Source organism: Theobroma umbraticum, unplaced genomic scaffold (genome assembly GCF_002168275.2).
Source record: "Theobroma umbraticum cultivar Fairchild unplaced genomic scaffold, ASM216827v3 scaffold_86.0, whole genome shotgun sequence".
NCBI classification, from domain to species: Eukaryota; Viridiplantae; Streptophyta; class Magnoliopsida; order Malvales; family Malvaceae; genus Theobroma; species Theobroma umbraticum.
Genome location: NW_018397263.1, coordinates 887,268 through 901,455, shown reverse-complemented (window position 1 = coordinate 901,455; position 14,188 = coordinate 887,268). Strand labels below are relative to the sequence as shown.

The 14,188-nt window shown below is 37.9% G+C and overlaps 4 protein-coding genes and 1 non-coding gene across 6 annotated transcripts in view; 2 read left to right on the top strand and 3 right to left on the bottom strand.

Moving 5' to 3' along the window:
- Positions 1-1,436, bottom strand: part of LOC110420283 (Josephin family protein) — a 3,026-nt gene extending 1,590 nt beyond the window's left edge. The window contains exon 1 of the mRNA XM_021433540.2: positions 942-1,436. Coding sequence (XP_021289215.1) covers positions 942-1,184 — 243 coding nt within the window. The 5' untranslated portion in view covers positions 1,185-1,436. The remainder of the gene's footprint in view (positions 1-941) is intronic.
- Positions 1,437-2,008: 572 nt separating this feature from the next.
- Positions 2,009-4,837, bottom strand: LOC110420561 (Cysteine proteinases superfamily protein). Of its 2 annotated transcripts, XM_021433915.1 has the most exons (8): positions 4,751-4,837; positions 4,522-4,666; positions 4,328-4,415; positions 3,803-3,866; positions 3,326-3,431; positions 3,167-3,221; positions 2,818-2,871; positions 2,009-2,409 (listed from the first exon to the last, which is right to left on the bottom strand). In XM_021433915.1, the coding sequence occupies exons 1-8, from the start codon at positions 4,770-4,772 to the stop codon at positions 2,266-2,268; spliced, it is 678 nt and encodes a 225-aa protein (XP_021289590.1). In that variant the 5' UTR covers positions 4,773-4,837; the 3' UTR covers positions 2,009-2,265. The 2 variants fall into 2 exon arrangements, with proteins under 2 accessions (XP_021289590.1, XP_021289591.1); XM_021433916.1 differs by lacking the exon at positions 2,818-2,871.
- Positions 4,838-4,908: 71 nt separating this feature from the next.
- TRNAE-CUC (transfer RNA glutamic acid (anticodon CUC)) lies at positions 4,909-4,981 on the top strand. The gene has a single exon. It is a non-coding gene; the product is annotated as a tRNA-Glu (tRNA).
- Positions 4,982-5,670: 689 nt separating this feature from the next.
- CAC3 (acetyl Co-enzyme a carboxylase carboxyltransferase alpha subunit) lies at positions 5,671-11,568 on the top strand. The gene is made up of 12 exons (XM_021433436.2): positions 5,671-5,973; positions 6,430-6,787; positions 6,875-6,949; positions 7,665-7,772; positions 7,945-8,105; positions 8,213-8,327; positions 8,412-8,566; positions 8,804-8,855; positions 8,941-9,009; positions 9,414-9,491; positions 9,566-10,706; positions 11,124-11,568. Exons 2-11 carry the CDS (start codon positions 6,461-6,463, stop codon positions 10,703-10,705), a joined length of 2,280 nt encoding a protein of 759 aa, XP_021289111.1. The 5' UTR covers positions 5,671-5,973; positions 6,430-6,460; the 3' UTR covers position 10,706; positions 11,124-11,568.
- Positions 11,569-11,981: 413 nt separating this feature from the next.
- Positions 11,982-13,227, bottom strand: DET2 (3-oxo-5-alpha-steroid 4-dehydrogenase family protein). Its single transcript, XM_021433437.2, has one exon. It carries the CDS (start codon positions 13,003-13,005, stop codon positions 12,220-12,222), a length of 786 nt encoding a protein of 261 aa, XP_021289112.1. The 5' UTR covers positions 13,006-13,227; the 3' UTR covers positions 11,982-12,219.
- Positions 13,228-14,188: the final 961 nt, after the last annotated feature.

The following is a 14,188-nucleotide window of genomic DNA, read 5'->3' as shown; positions in this document are numbered from 1 at the left end:
TCTGCCCCAGTTTACATGAATGTACAAGGCCTTTTTCAGGAATTAACATGATGTTTTCTACCTAAACTACAAAGAACACTAGACAGAAAGTGCTCGTAAGCTGGCTTACATGGAAAAGCCAAACAGGCAAGGCTAATATTTAGATTAACATTTGTACCGATTATATCAACATAATCAATGCATTCTATAGAAAGTGAAATGGAGATGTATAACCGTCTTGCCTAAACATTTACATTTTCAAGCGAATCACACATTGCACCACATGAATTGTACTCTCCATGCACATACATGTAACAGTGTACAGACAAGTTGGTTAATACGTTTACCAAACATAGTAAAGCAATAGACTCAGTCTGCAATAAATGGAGTGAAGATACAAATTCGTTCCAATTGAAACACGTAGTAGTAGTACCGTATAAATGGCAACAGAATTCCCAACTTTCTCAGAAAGCTTGTTTAACTAACAATATTGAAACTTAAGACAAAATTAGCAACATCAATACCTAAACAAAGGACAGAGGCAGTTCTGCTTTTAACCTATTGAAACAATCATACTTCCGACGTCAATAAAAGTGAAACCTCAATAGCACACCAGCTGTATGGTATAATGTCACAAGCAAACTGATGGAGACATTCAAATTATCCATGTTTTAATCTAACAAATCTGTCACCCAACTGCTAATCCTAATTACCAAAACTCCAAAAGAACTAAACTTTCAACTCTAATTGACATTATTTGAAAAAAAGCTCATTTCTTTTAATCAAACATATAAGAAAAATACCACAAGAACGCCCAAAATTTCCGATTCTTTTCTTGTTCCATCCTTCCACATTAACAACATTTCCAATAGAAAGAACCAATTTTTGACACTGAATTCTCGATTTTATCCTTATCTGCCATCCAATTTTGGCAACAAGAGCAGAGAAAGAGAAAGAGGAACCTGGATGCTAAAATCGCCGCCGAGGGAGACATTGTGGGATTCCTCGGAGAGGAAATCACCAGCGGCGGCGGTGCCTTCGAGCATCATCTGGCGCTCCTTGGTATCGAGATCGGAGGCCAAAGCCGCTAAATCGAATTCGGAGAAGAAAGGCCCTTGCAAGACAGTGTTGACACAATGGACAGCGCATAGCTTCGATTCTTGTACCTCGTGGTACAACATCCCGCCATTGCTCGCTCCTTCCATCGCCCCCAATCCAGTTAATTTTTTTTTCCTTTTATTTATCAAAACCTAAAAGCTTTTTCCAGCTTCAATGGGAGGAAGAAGACACTGATGATGACGAAAGAAAGAAGAAAAACACATTAAAAAATAAATAAAACATGTTCCCTTCCTTTAATTGATCTGGGTGGGGATTTGCGTTGCCTTGCCCTGCCTTGCCTTGGCTTGGGCTGGACGTTTTGGGGGAAAACTCAGCACGTGCAGAGGAACTGTATTGCCACGTTGTTTTCCCCTTCTGGGTTTCCCTTTTTGTCGTTTTGGGGAAATATGAAAGTTAAATTGGCAAACTTCCAATTCCACCTTTAGACTTCATTTATTCAAGGTCGAAACAATTGGTATGTACGTCCTATATTGTTAAATATTAACACCATATGATTAATTCAATATATTAATAATTTAAATAGATATATTTATGAATATATTTATAAAATATATTATATGACATGATATGATTAATACATTTATTAATTTTAATTTGTAGTAAATGAATTCATAAACATGTTAATTGAAGTGATATCAAATAATAAAATCCACGTTTGGGAATAAAGTAAATCATAGACAAGTAACTCAAGCATTAAGAATAGATCCAAATGTTCTAGTCGACTTTTAAAAGGTCAGAGTTTAACTTGCTACGATGAATCTTGCTTCAGCATTTCTTCTACAGTGATACTGTGGTCGATAATCAATTTTATGAAATGTGGTAGAGTAGTTGGCATGTTACTGTTTCAGTTAAGAAATTGCAAAGTTCAATCAAATCTTCCTCCTGTAAGAGTTTTTTAGGAGGATCAAGGTTGCTAAAATTTGGTAAAATTGATATCAACTTCGGAAATCAAGAGCAGGAGTCAGAGTGGATCCAAAACAAGGAGACAAGACACTGAAATTAACCACTAAAATGAAGAAAACTCTTAAATTGATTAGCCCCTAAAAAAGAGAGTGCAATGGTACTTCTTCCATCAATAAAGATACAAAAATGGTGTTGACAACTCCCTCTGTTTCTGGGAAGATTCAGTGCTTTAATCCATCCATTCTTTCATAGCAGATAGCACTCTCAGACAAGCAGGTCGTAATGGTTTCTACCACTGTATAGGAGCCTCACGACTTTCCTGGGCTTTGCTTTTCTGGAGCCCTTGCGGAACTCAGCTCCATATTCTGCAATGGGAATAAAACCTGAGCCCCATCCACCCTTCCTATGCTGCAATATGGTTGGAAACACAGTAACAAAAAATCAATAAATTAATGCAAGTCATCAAACCGAGAGGATAAAAGGTCAACTGCACGCACACACAAGCATGTAGAGGCAGTCAGGCAGTTACATGCACATGTATAATGATCAACTTGGTTCGCGCAGCAATTCAGTTTCTTTTCAAGAGGCATGAAGCACACCGAAATTTATAAAGCCTGTGGAACAATAAGCAATTAGAAACTATGGCATTCTTTGTGTCTTTCATCAATGAAACTTGAAATGGAGGTCTGGCATCTGAGGTAATGCTAGCTAAATGTGAAGGTCCATTCCATTCCTACTGCCCTACTTGAGTAAACAAGAAAACAAAATAGGATAAAAGAATCATTTAAAAGGGGGAAGGGAGGGGAGCAAACATGCCTCATGCTCGGGTATATAGACAATAATCGGCTGACCGCACAATCTTGAAAGCACCTGGGATAGAGTTAATGGCCATTAATCAGCATCTGTTGTTTCACCAAACAAGTGACTGTAGACAATTGCAAACATATCCAGAAAGAAACAAAAAGGACACAGGAAGTTCTTGCAAACACAGTAATAACTCATCTTCTTCGGAACTTGGGTAAATGTGACCATACAAGTAAAGGTTTTGACACAAATGAGGTAAAGAACTTAGTTGCTAATGCAATCCCAACAAGCACATACATTAGCAATGAAGATTATGTTAAAGAGAAAGAGTGTGATAAATATACATCAAAAGAACACTTACCAGGAGCTCTGACTCTCCTCCCCAAAAATCAGGTCGTTGAATGCGTTGGCAGTAACTGCAGATGTTGATAGATTCTCATCACAAGGATTGCTAAGGAATAAATCAGAAAATAAGAACTAAAAGAGCTTCCACGAGTCAGCAGTAAGATTAGAGTCTAACCGTTTCAAAGACTCTTCAACTGTAATTGCTACCAAAGCCTCTTCATACTGCTGCCGGTCTTTACCACTATCACATAAAACCTCTTTCACAGCCATTCGTAATTCATCTGCATTCGTATGAGTCTGGGTTTAGTAATGCATCTAAAAGTCTGAACCTATGAACTGTATAACTTGCTAATCTCCATAAATAAACTGAACATGTACTCATGCTGATACTTTTGGTTTCTCCATGATGAATTAATAAACTCAAGAGTACGCCCTTGCTTCTCAAAGATCAAATGTCTATGAGGAAAAGTGGGGAAGAAGGGGGAGGTGGCAGAAAAAATGAAAAGATTTGCAGACTAAGTAAACAGATAACTTGATATTTCTAACTGCCGAAAGAAATAAAAGCAGAAGAAAAGGAAAAAAAAAACCCTAAAGAAAGATGGTATGTGCAAATTCAGCTGTGCTGACTGAACATAAAGCATATGAATCATACCTGCATCATCTCTCTCCTTCTGGGGGCTTAAAGCAATACCCTTGTGTAAAGCCATCCCTTTGACCTGATTTCCATCAACCATAACTAGTTCAGGAGCAACAAAGATACATCTACGACTTTCTGAGGTCACTCATCTGTTCTTTCATTATTATAGTTATTACACTGAGAATATCTATACCGGGAAAAGAAAACTTTTGGCACCAAATAGAGTGTAAATCAGGCAGTATCAGATTATTTATGTTTTTCATATGCTCACAGACAAATAGCAAAACCAATACTTGTTAATGAAAGAACTCAGGCAGCAGAGAATGCTGTGAAGTTACCCAAATAAGAACATCATTGTATCTACCAACTACCAAAAGAGATATGACTTTACCACTTTGGTCTTCCTTTTTCAATGTGACAACCTGGTAAACTAATGTAATAGACAGTAAAGTGGTTCTCCCAATGCATTCATCATGCTTGAGAATGTGCTCACAATGAAATTAAATGCGACCCCAAAGATAAATAAAGAGCAAGTGTTACCAATGCTCGAAATAGGCAGCGGCCATCTCCAGCAACTTTGTGAACTGAAAAATGCTCAACTTTTTTCGTGGCCGGCGACCCACTTCCTCTGCATCAACAAAGACAGTCCCAAAATCAAACATGAGATTGTAGGACACGGGTTTTGGGATTAAAGAAGGTAGGCAAAAATGTATGGGAAAAGATTAGAGCTTTACAGAGATGGTCCAATTCTAGCGAAGAATCGACTGCTGCTGTCTCCTAGGAAAGCTGTGGACAATAAGTGAGAGACGCTTGGAGTTGAAACAGAAGAAACGAGCTCGAAGTGTGCAATTCCATGTCTAATTTGCTCCAGAATATTCTCTGTTTCAGTTGAAAGAATTCATACCAAATATAAGAAAGAAGTTCGTGGGACTTTGAAATTTGAATTGACAAGTTTAAGATTACCATTAAAAACCTTGTCCGCCATCAAGCATCGACCAAAGAGGATGAAAACAGAGAAACTGAAACTGAAGTCGACAATTGGAGCAATGTATAAAGGGGAAAGGGATCAGCTCAGTGCTTAAAACAGATACATATATGTGAGGGAAACCATCTAACAACAATCCGTTGTAGTCTAGCTGGTTAGGATACTCGGCTCTCACCCGAGAGACCCGGGTTCAAGTCCCGGCAACGGAAATTTATTTTTTATCTTTCAATTTTGGTCTTTCCAGGTCATCCCATGATCAATGAACAGGACAACAACTAGTCAAATACTAATAGGATTTGTTTAATAAACTCAACCAAGCAGACTACCTACCCTAACAAACACACTTGACATTTCCCAACAGTGGAGTTGGGGACTTGCTTTCTTTTGCTTCCCATTCATTTGGAGTCTATTATTATTTTCATTCGGGATAAAATTACATTTCACTTTATTTTAATCGATGTAATTAAAAAAATATATTATTTTATAAAAATTTTAAAAGAGTAGTTTTTGTAAATTGATATTATCATGTGACCATGATGATTTATTAAATCATATATACCTCGTGAATATAAAATATTAATTAAAAGATAACATACTTAATTTTAAATACTATTTAAGTCTATAAAAAAGTATGCTGCAATTAAAATTGCAAATACTATGGTTGTATTGAATGAAAATGAAGTTTAATATTGGGATTGGTGAGGTCGGACAGCCTGAAAAAATCACAGTCAAAACCAAGAGGAGGAGTGCTAGAGAGGTCCGGAGGCGAGGCTAAGGTGAGGGATCATCGAACCCGAGCCCACGACGATCCCATGTGCAACAACACAACAACACGTGCCAGATGGAGAGGGCAAAAAGAAAGAACAGGACCGAATCGCCCTTTTCTCCTTCAACGGCCAAACCGAAAAATGCTGGCTCTTTATAAAAACACAGCTCACTCTTCTCTCTCTCATCCTTTCGCTCTCTCACATAAGAAGTATCGACGTAGCAAAAAGGAATAAAAATAGCAAAAAACCAAACACCGCCTTGGATTGGACGATCTCCACGAAGCTGCGTTTTTCCTCTCCTTCCATTCCTTAAAGATTGATAATCCTCCCTTTTTCTCTTCTCCAACCTTTTCAACTCGTTTTCTCTTTGGATCGTTCTTTCTTGCTCATTCGAAAGATCTCCGATTCTCACCGTTTCTTTCAGTCACTCTCTGGTATATCTCCGTCTGATTTGAGCTGCTTTTTTTTATATATAAAAAAAGTATTTTTGAAGGTTTAATTTGATGCTTGATGGTTCGTATATTGTGATTGCTGCTTCTTCTTTTTTTTCGGGTTTTTTTTGAATGGTGTTCTGTTTGGTTTCCGAGAAAATGGAGGGAAAAATGAGGTTTCGTGTTTGTATTTTTTCAGTTGAAATGTGCGTATTCAGCTGAAATGTATATAAAAGTAAATATTCGGAAGAATTAATGTGGATTGTTTTTGTATGGAAAAAATCAGAGATCAAAATGTTACTTTGTTTACTCTGACTATGAAGAAAGCTAGAATAGGAACGAACTTTGTAAATTTCTTTTTTTATTTTTTTCTTTTGCGTTACTGTTTGAATTATTTTAAGAAAATTGCCTTTTTTTTTATTTGAAATTTGGAGATTTAACTGTTTCGATTCTTTATAGAGTTTGGAGGAATCAAACTTTGTAGTAGGAGATGGCTTCAATATCGTATTCTCCTGCTGCATTTACGGGAACTGCAGCTTCGGATCTTCTTCGGAGCTCCAGTAACGGCGTGAGTGGCATCCCTCTTAAAACCCTAGGGAAGGCGCGTTTTACCGTGAAAGGGAGAGATGCAACTGTAGCTGCGAAGATGAGGAAAGTGAAGAAGCACGAATACCCGTGGCCTGCAGATCCGGATCCGAATGTGAAAGGCGGGGTCCTAACTCATCTCTCCGCTTTCAAGCCATTGAAAGAAAAGCAAAAGCCTGTTACTTTGGATTTTGAGAAGCCTCTTGTTGCTTTAGAGAAGAAGATTATCGACGTAACTCCTTATTTGTATTGATTGTTAATTAAGTTGATAATAATATGTTCGTGCTTGCTTCAAATGTTGTGCTTGTTTCGAATGCAGGTGAGGAGGATGGCAAATGAAACTGGTTTGGATTTCAGCGATCAGATTATATCTTTAGAGAATAAATATCAACAGGTTTGAGTATTAAGTTTGAGACATTGTGGGTTAATTAGTTGTATTCTTCATATTGAGCAATCAAAAATTTTGCTGTTGCACTTGCTATGGCATTCATTATTAGTTGTTTAGAAATTGATTGTAGTACTTCACTTTAGTTTTGGATTCATTCACTTATTGCAGAGGATAATCTATAATGAAGCAATTGTATTATTGTTTGAAATTTTATAGTATTAAACTTCAAAATAAATAACTCTTCTCTATCTAGAGTCTGTGCTGTAAGCGTAATGTGTTGCTTTAATATTCAAAGCTTAATAATGAGGGCTGAGAGCTTAATAATGAGGGCTGAGCTTGTTATTTAAAGTTTTGGAAAGGGCTTATCCATTGTTCCACATGCTTTGTAATTGCTAAAATTTTAGCTTCCTGTGAAATTTAATTATGATCATTCTCTTTTCTAAGGATATGATGGTTTTTGATTACTTTTTTGCTATCTGCCAATGTATAAAACAGACTTTTCACTTGTTACAAATATGTGTAAGAAAATATAACGCAATATGCAATTGTGCATCAAGCTTGCTGTTTGCAAAGTCTGAGTTCTTGTGCCTGATCTTTGTGTTAATTGTCAAATTTTAAGTGCATTCTAAGATGTTGATGCTCTGCCAAAAAAATTGACATATCATCATGTTGGTGGTTTCCTGTTCTAATTCTTCTCACCCCTTTCTGTTATTTATTTCAGGCTCTAAAGGACTTATACACACATCTGACCCCTATACAACGTGTGAACATTGCTCGGCACCCTAACAGACCTACATTCCTTGATCATGTGTTTAGCATTACTGATAAGGTTTGGTGGTTATAGGTTCTTCAAGTTTCAGATATTAATTATTGTATATTCTCTTCGACTTTCAGATACTTAATATGTTGCATATTCTCATCAACAATATTTTTAACATCTGGCTTGTGGGTGCTGAAAAATTGTCTTAATATATGTCTCTTGTATTTTCGCATATATCCAGTTTGTGGAACTTCATGGAGATCGAGCAGGGTATGATGATCCTGCTGTTGTTACTGGTATAGGAACCATAGATGGTAGGAGGTACATGTTTATGGGTCACCAAAAGGGTAGAAATACTAAAGAGAATATTCAGCGTAACTTTGGAATGCCAACTCCCCATGGGTAAGTTGAATGAAACTTATATATTGGTGGTGACTTTGAAATTTTCATTTTATTTGAAAGAGGGTATTCTGCTATGTCACTCTTAACACGGGGATAAATACATGCAGTTACAGGAAGGCTCTACGCATGATGTATTATGCAGATCACCATGGGTTCCCTATAGTTACTTTTATTGACACTCCTGGGGCATTTGCAGACCTTAAATCTGAGGAACTGGGTCAAGTATGAGCACTTTTGTATTCTGAAGCTTGCCAAATTCACTTTTAATGTTGTCTTGACTGATTTCTATGCATTACGTTCATGCAGGGTGAAGCTATTGCCCATAATTTGAGGACCATGTTTGGTCTGAAGGTCCCAATCATTTCTATTGTTATTGGGGAAGGTGGCTCTGGTGGTGCCTTGGCCATTGGCTGTGCTAATAAGTTGTTAATGCTGGAAAATGCAGTCTTTTATGTTGCCAGGTGATATAAGGTTTTTTCCTGTTGTCTTTATTGTATTTTAATTAATTATACCTATATGGTATATGGCCTTCCATACACAAGAAATGGATGAAATTGCTATTTTCTAAAATCTTTATTTTTCTTCATGGTACCTGTGGAAGATTATCTATTATTCCTGTATATGTGGATCATTTTTTATGCCATATCTACATGTGCTGATGCTTCTTTTTCTCTGATTTATATTTTTTAATGGTATAGTCCGGAAGCATGTGCCGCAATTTTATGGAAGAGCGCCAAAGCTTCTCCAAAGGTTTGAAAAGAATTATCACTTTTGGGCTTTTCTTTAAGTACTGATTTGTTTGATAATAGAACATTCAAAGTTTTCATCTATGCAGGCAGCCGAGAAGCTGAGGATTACTGCCACAGAGTTGTCCAAGCTAAAAATCTGTGATGGAATCATTCCTGTAATTAATATCATTGTTCTCATATCTTCAATGAATCAGTTTTTCTGCTTTTGCATTTTTCTTTTCTGTTTTTTTTTTTCTCCTTTCCTAGTTCTAGGCATTACAAAAACCATGATGACTTAAACCTACTACAGGCAATTTCATGCAGCAAAGTTGACTGCTAAATGCACCATTTCGCTACTGTCCTTAAGCATATTCTTTATAAGCCTTTTACTGTACCATGAGAAGTCTGATTCATGTATTTCATATCTTTGTGATATGTTTGATGAAAACGCTGTATTTGGTTTTTGAAGTATTTGCATTTGTATAACTTCAAAGGTTGAATGTTGCTCCGGATTGTTATTTCCTTTTGGAAGTTAATGTTAATCTCCATGGCATCTCAGACTTATTTTTACTTTTGATAGGAGCCACTGGGTGGTGCCCATGCAGATCCAGCTTGGACTTCACAACAAATAAAAGCCACAATTAATGAAACTATGGATGTGAGTTTCACAATTAATGAATTTTCACAACAAAAATGATATTTTTTATATATTAACAAAAGTTTATGCTACAGGAGCTCACAGCCATGGACACAGAAAAGCTACTAAAGCATCGCATGCTTAAGTTCAGGAAACTGGGTGGGTTCCAAGAAGGTGTCCCAGTAGATCCCAAGAAAAAGGTCAATATGAAAAAGAAAGAAGAAACTGTTGGTAGAACCTCCAAGGCAGAGTTGGAGGGTGAGGTTGAAAAACTGAAACAACAAATCTTGAAAGCCAAGGAATCATCCACCAAGCCTCCTGAGTTGGCTCTAAAGGACATGATAGAAAAGTTGAAAAAGGAGGTTGATCATGAGTACTCTGAGGCTGTCAAAGCCATGGGCTTGAAGGACAGGCTTGCAATGCTGAGAGAAGAAGTTTCAAAAGTAAGTTCAAAGGACCAGCTCATGAATCCTGTTATTATGGATAAGATTGAGAAGCTTAAACGTGAGTTCAATCAGGGTCTGGCAGCAGCTCCAAATTACACAACCCTCAAATATAAGCTTGATATGTTGAAGGAGTTTTCTAAAGCCAAGAGTCTCTCGGAGGCTGCTACGCTGAAGCAGGAAGTCAATAAGAAATTCAATGAAGTCATGGGTCGGCCAGAGATAAATGAGAAGTTTGAAGCGTTAAAGGCTGAGGTTCAAAATTCTGGGGCATCCAGCTTTGTGGATTTAGATCAAGGGTTGAAGGACAAAATTCTGAATATGAAGAAAGAGGTAGAATTGGAAATCATTAATGCTCTTGAGTCCTTGGGTTTGGATGTTGAGGTAGTAAAATCCAATGCGAAAGTCCTAGGTGATCAGGCTTCGCTCTCAGTCTTTAAAGATAAGGTGGAATATTTGAATGAAGAAATTAACAAGAAAATTGAAAATGTTGTCCACTCATCGGAGTTGAAAAATATGATGGAGTCGTTGAAGCTGGAGATAGCAAAGGCAGGAAAGACACCTAATATTGAATCAAAAAGTAAGATCAAGGCTCTAGAACAACAGATCAAGCAAAGACTTTCAGAAGCTATCAGCTCCTCAGAATTGAAGGGGAAGCATGAAGAGTTGAAGGCAGAAATTTCTGAAGCTATACAATCTTCTGGGGGAACTGATGGAAGTTTGCAAAAGGAAACCAAGTATGAGGAACCTAGAGTAGAGATCAATTTGGGTGCAAACCGCAGCTTTGCTTAGTGTACGTACCTCCTGGCTTATACAGTTATCTGTATTTTTTTTCCTTTAAATTTGTGATGAATAATCAAATTTCTTCATTGTTTTTATTTGGATGCTTAAAGATGAATACCATTCGAAAAAGGACCTGGAATAACTAGTTTACTATCAAATGCAGTTTAGTATTTCTTTTCTGATACAATTAGGGATTGAAATGCAGGTTAATTCTAAAAGTGGAATAAATTCATTGGCATTTTTGTTGTTCCTTGCATGATTAACAGCTGGTAATGATTACAACTATTAATCATAAATACACAACTCCTTTTATTAAAGAGTGATTATGTTAATTTATAAGTTTCAGTATAAAATCTTAATTACTTTGTTAGTTTATTTGATTGGTATGATTGACTTGTATGTTTCATATTTTGTTGTTACTTTACAGGATCTTGGTTCTTTCATAATGTTAGTGGTGTAGAGATGGTGTAGAAAGAGATGGTGTTTCAAGTTTGAAGAATTAGAATTGCATCGAAGTTCTTCCAGAGAGAATTATTCAACCGTGAGCCTTGCAAGTGCCATTGAGTCCTCCACTCTCCCCTGCAGGCTAAGAGGGCAAAAGGTTTTGCTTCTATGAAGAAACTGATTGGCAATTTCCCACAATTATTGCTCTTGCTCCCCTTTTATTTAAGCTGAAACTCTCCATTTTGAATTAGGTTGTTAAATTTTTCGTTTGGGTGTTTGCTTTCTTTCCTTCTATTTATTGGTAGAATGTGTTTCCCTTTCACTGATAAACAAAGAACACTGTATAGCTTGTGTGAGCAGCTAGGGGAAGCCATTGGCATGCTTCCAAACATCAGGAATAACATACTATTCTCTTTTTGTCCCCCTCAGTTTCCTATCCCCCCCGTTTTGACCGATTAGTTAAACTACTATGTCGGACCAAGTTCGTATGTTATCTTATTACATACTTTTCTGCCTAGTTATCGAAGAATCGAGTTTTGTGTAGTCTATGGGAATGCAGGCTGCTGTAGTATTAGGTTCCCCATGGCCAAAATGTATCTTGTGGTTGTAAGTTGTTTCCGTGCCCTGTTGATAAATTACTGAGCAACGGGGCAAGGTCAATACTTACTACTTCTACACTTTTGGTAGAGGAGAAACAGGAAGGAAAAAACAAAACGACAGTGGAAGAAAATTAGTGTCCTCTCCTCCCTTTGCATACATAACATGGGACTGGTTTTCTTTCTTCGCGGCCGCTAAGCACTCAGTCTGAAAGAAACAGTCGAACAGAAATCTGCCCACAGGGTCAAATCAGAAACTTCCTCTTTTGATCATAAGCAGCATTACCAACATATTTTTTTTTTTTGCTCATAAGGACCAACAAAGTTGATGAAGAGCAAAATGAGGTACAAATCATAACAAACACGAAAACCTATTTCTTTTATTAATCAAAACCAGTCAAAAAACTACATTGATCACTGAATCAAATCCTCCATGGAAACTTTCTTCATGTAGGTGAAAAGTGGGGAGGGCAGAAAGAAGCGTCAATAGAGAAATGGGATCACAGCTTTTCTGTGCTTGGGGTAATCGTCCTTGAACTTCTCCAAATACCAGCGGCGGCTGGCACGAGCTCTAGGCACCAGGTTGGCACAGGTGTAGAGAAAGAACCCATACCCCACCCAGGACCATGTCATCACCGCCCAGCCCAACCACTCCATGATCTCCCCAAAGTAGTTAGGGCAGCTCACCAAGTCGAACAACCCCCCTCTTGGAACCTTGTATCCGCCACCACCCTGTTTTTTAAGCCCCACCAGAACTCCGTCAGCCCAAACATTCACCCACATGCCAGTAATAAAAACCAGCAATCCGACGAGGAATCTCAACCAAAACAGCTTGTCGTTTTCATAATCATCCTTGTAGTGCGACACCCACCTGGCTTGCAGATAAGCATTCAAGAGATTAAACCCGAAAGCCATGAGAGCTATACTCACCGGAAAACTCCTGGCTTGGCCGTTGCTGCTCCGTGCCAGGCGAAGAGGGTAAAGCACTGTACGGTTGAAATAGTGGAAGAGATAAGGAGACATCAGAATGAACGATTTCGGGTTGGAAAAGTGTCGGCCGAAAGGAAAGAGCAAGACAGTGAGCCAAAGGGTGGGGCTTTCCATGAGGAACCAAGCCAAAGATGGAGACAGGGTTGGCCCCCATCCAGGGCGGTTGTGCTTGCCGTAAGGGGCCTGGATGAACTTGAGGCCGATCCATGTCGGTAGGACGATGAGGTAGAGACCGAGGAGGCTGTAGTGAAAAAGGGTCTGATCTGAGTCTCTGGGCATTTCTGTTTCTTCCGTTTGTAGATGAGACACAATGATCTGAATCAAGTTTCAAGGATTCATGGTTAAGCCAGAAGTGAATCTGGTCGGGGTTTGTGTAGGTTATGTTACTGTTTTAGTTATGTTGGGAAAGTGACTTACTGACTTCGTGTACTTTAGATGGTCCTTCCCCATCTATCTCGTTTGCCTAACCGTCCCCCCTCCTTGTAGCAGCATAGAAGTGAATTAATTGTAAACTCTATAGCTTTAAATTTATTTTGGATAAATTTCTTTAACTCATTTAGAGGAAAAAGACAAAAGGGTGAGCCAAGAAGATTCCAGAAGTATCCCATGTGTTGTTAAAATTGTTCTAGAGATTTTTGCAGGCAAGAAGTCATACTCCCATTAGCATTAAAAACCAGGAAAGTCCTAACCTGATAAAGCTGAAATTGCAGGTGTTCATCTTTACCATTCTTTTATATCTTTTTCCCTTTTCTTTTTCTCTTAATTTATTGCCATTGCCAACATCTCAACTAACAGAGCACTTTGCTCAAATAACCATCAAAGATTTGCCAAAGGAGCCTTAGATTGCATAAAACCAGAGAAACTAAAACATAGTACTATGAAAGTCGCAAAATCCCAAACTGAAGAAAATAACAAGAAAACAAAGAAAAACCAAAATATTGACAGAAAAATTTTCCCAAGAGCTCGGAAAGGTGGAAATCTAGTGGATGCAAGGGACAATGCAAGGTCAGGCAATTGCAATTCCCTATCCATGCATCTCTCAGGATTTACTTTCAAAAATCTGACTTTCTGGTATAGTGCAGATGTCTGGTAATAGTACTCAAATCATCACAATATGGTTACCACCAGTAAAAGTAAACCTTGGGAAGTTTTGGACTATCACAAACTAAATATCACTGGTTTCAAGTTCTGCCCATAGCTCCATCTGATCAGTTCTCAAACGTCTGATAAGGCTGCTTCTCTGGGGTATGAATTTTGTTCCCTTTTTCATCTTGATCCTGAATTGCCTCATCTCCTCATGCTTGAAATCATACATATGCATGATATTTGTATGGAAAGAGTTTTGCTTGTCCAAGAGCATTATCACCTCACCATTTCGCAAGGTAGCAGCAGCAGCTAGTTTCAGAAAATTGGGCAACTTGGCTTTCTTTTCCTTTCTACTTAGTATGCATCATCAACCTTT

Coding starts and splice junctions, on each gene's coding strand:
- CAC3 (XM_021433436.2), top strand. CDS start 6,461: ATGGCTTCAATATCGTATTCTCCTGCTGCATTTACGGGAACTGCAGCT. Junction 8,328..8,411: donor AATCTGAGGAACTGGGTCAA/GTATGAGCACTT, acceptor ACGTTCATGCAG/GGTGAAGCTATTGCCCATAA. Junction 8,856..8,940: donor GCGCCAAAGCTTCTCCAAAG/GTTTGAAAAGAA, acceptor TCATCTATGCAG/GCAGCCGAGAAGCTGAGGAT.
- LOC110420561 (XM_021433915.1), bottom strand. CDS start 4,772: ATGGCGGACAAGGTTTTTAATG. Junction 3,867..4,327: donor GCTGCCTATTTCGAGCATTG/GTAACACTTGCT, acceptor GATGGAAATCAG/GTCAAAGGGATGGCTTTACA. Junction 2,410..2,817: donor TCTATATACCCGAGCATGAG/GCATGTTTGCTC, acceptor ACCATATTGCAG/CATAGGAAGGGTGGATGGGG.
- DET2 (XM_021433437.2), bottom strand. CDS start 13,005: ATGCCCAGAGACTCAGATCAGACCCTTTTTCACTACAGCCTCCTCGGT.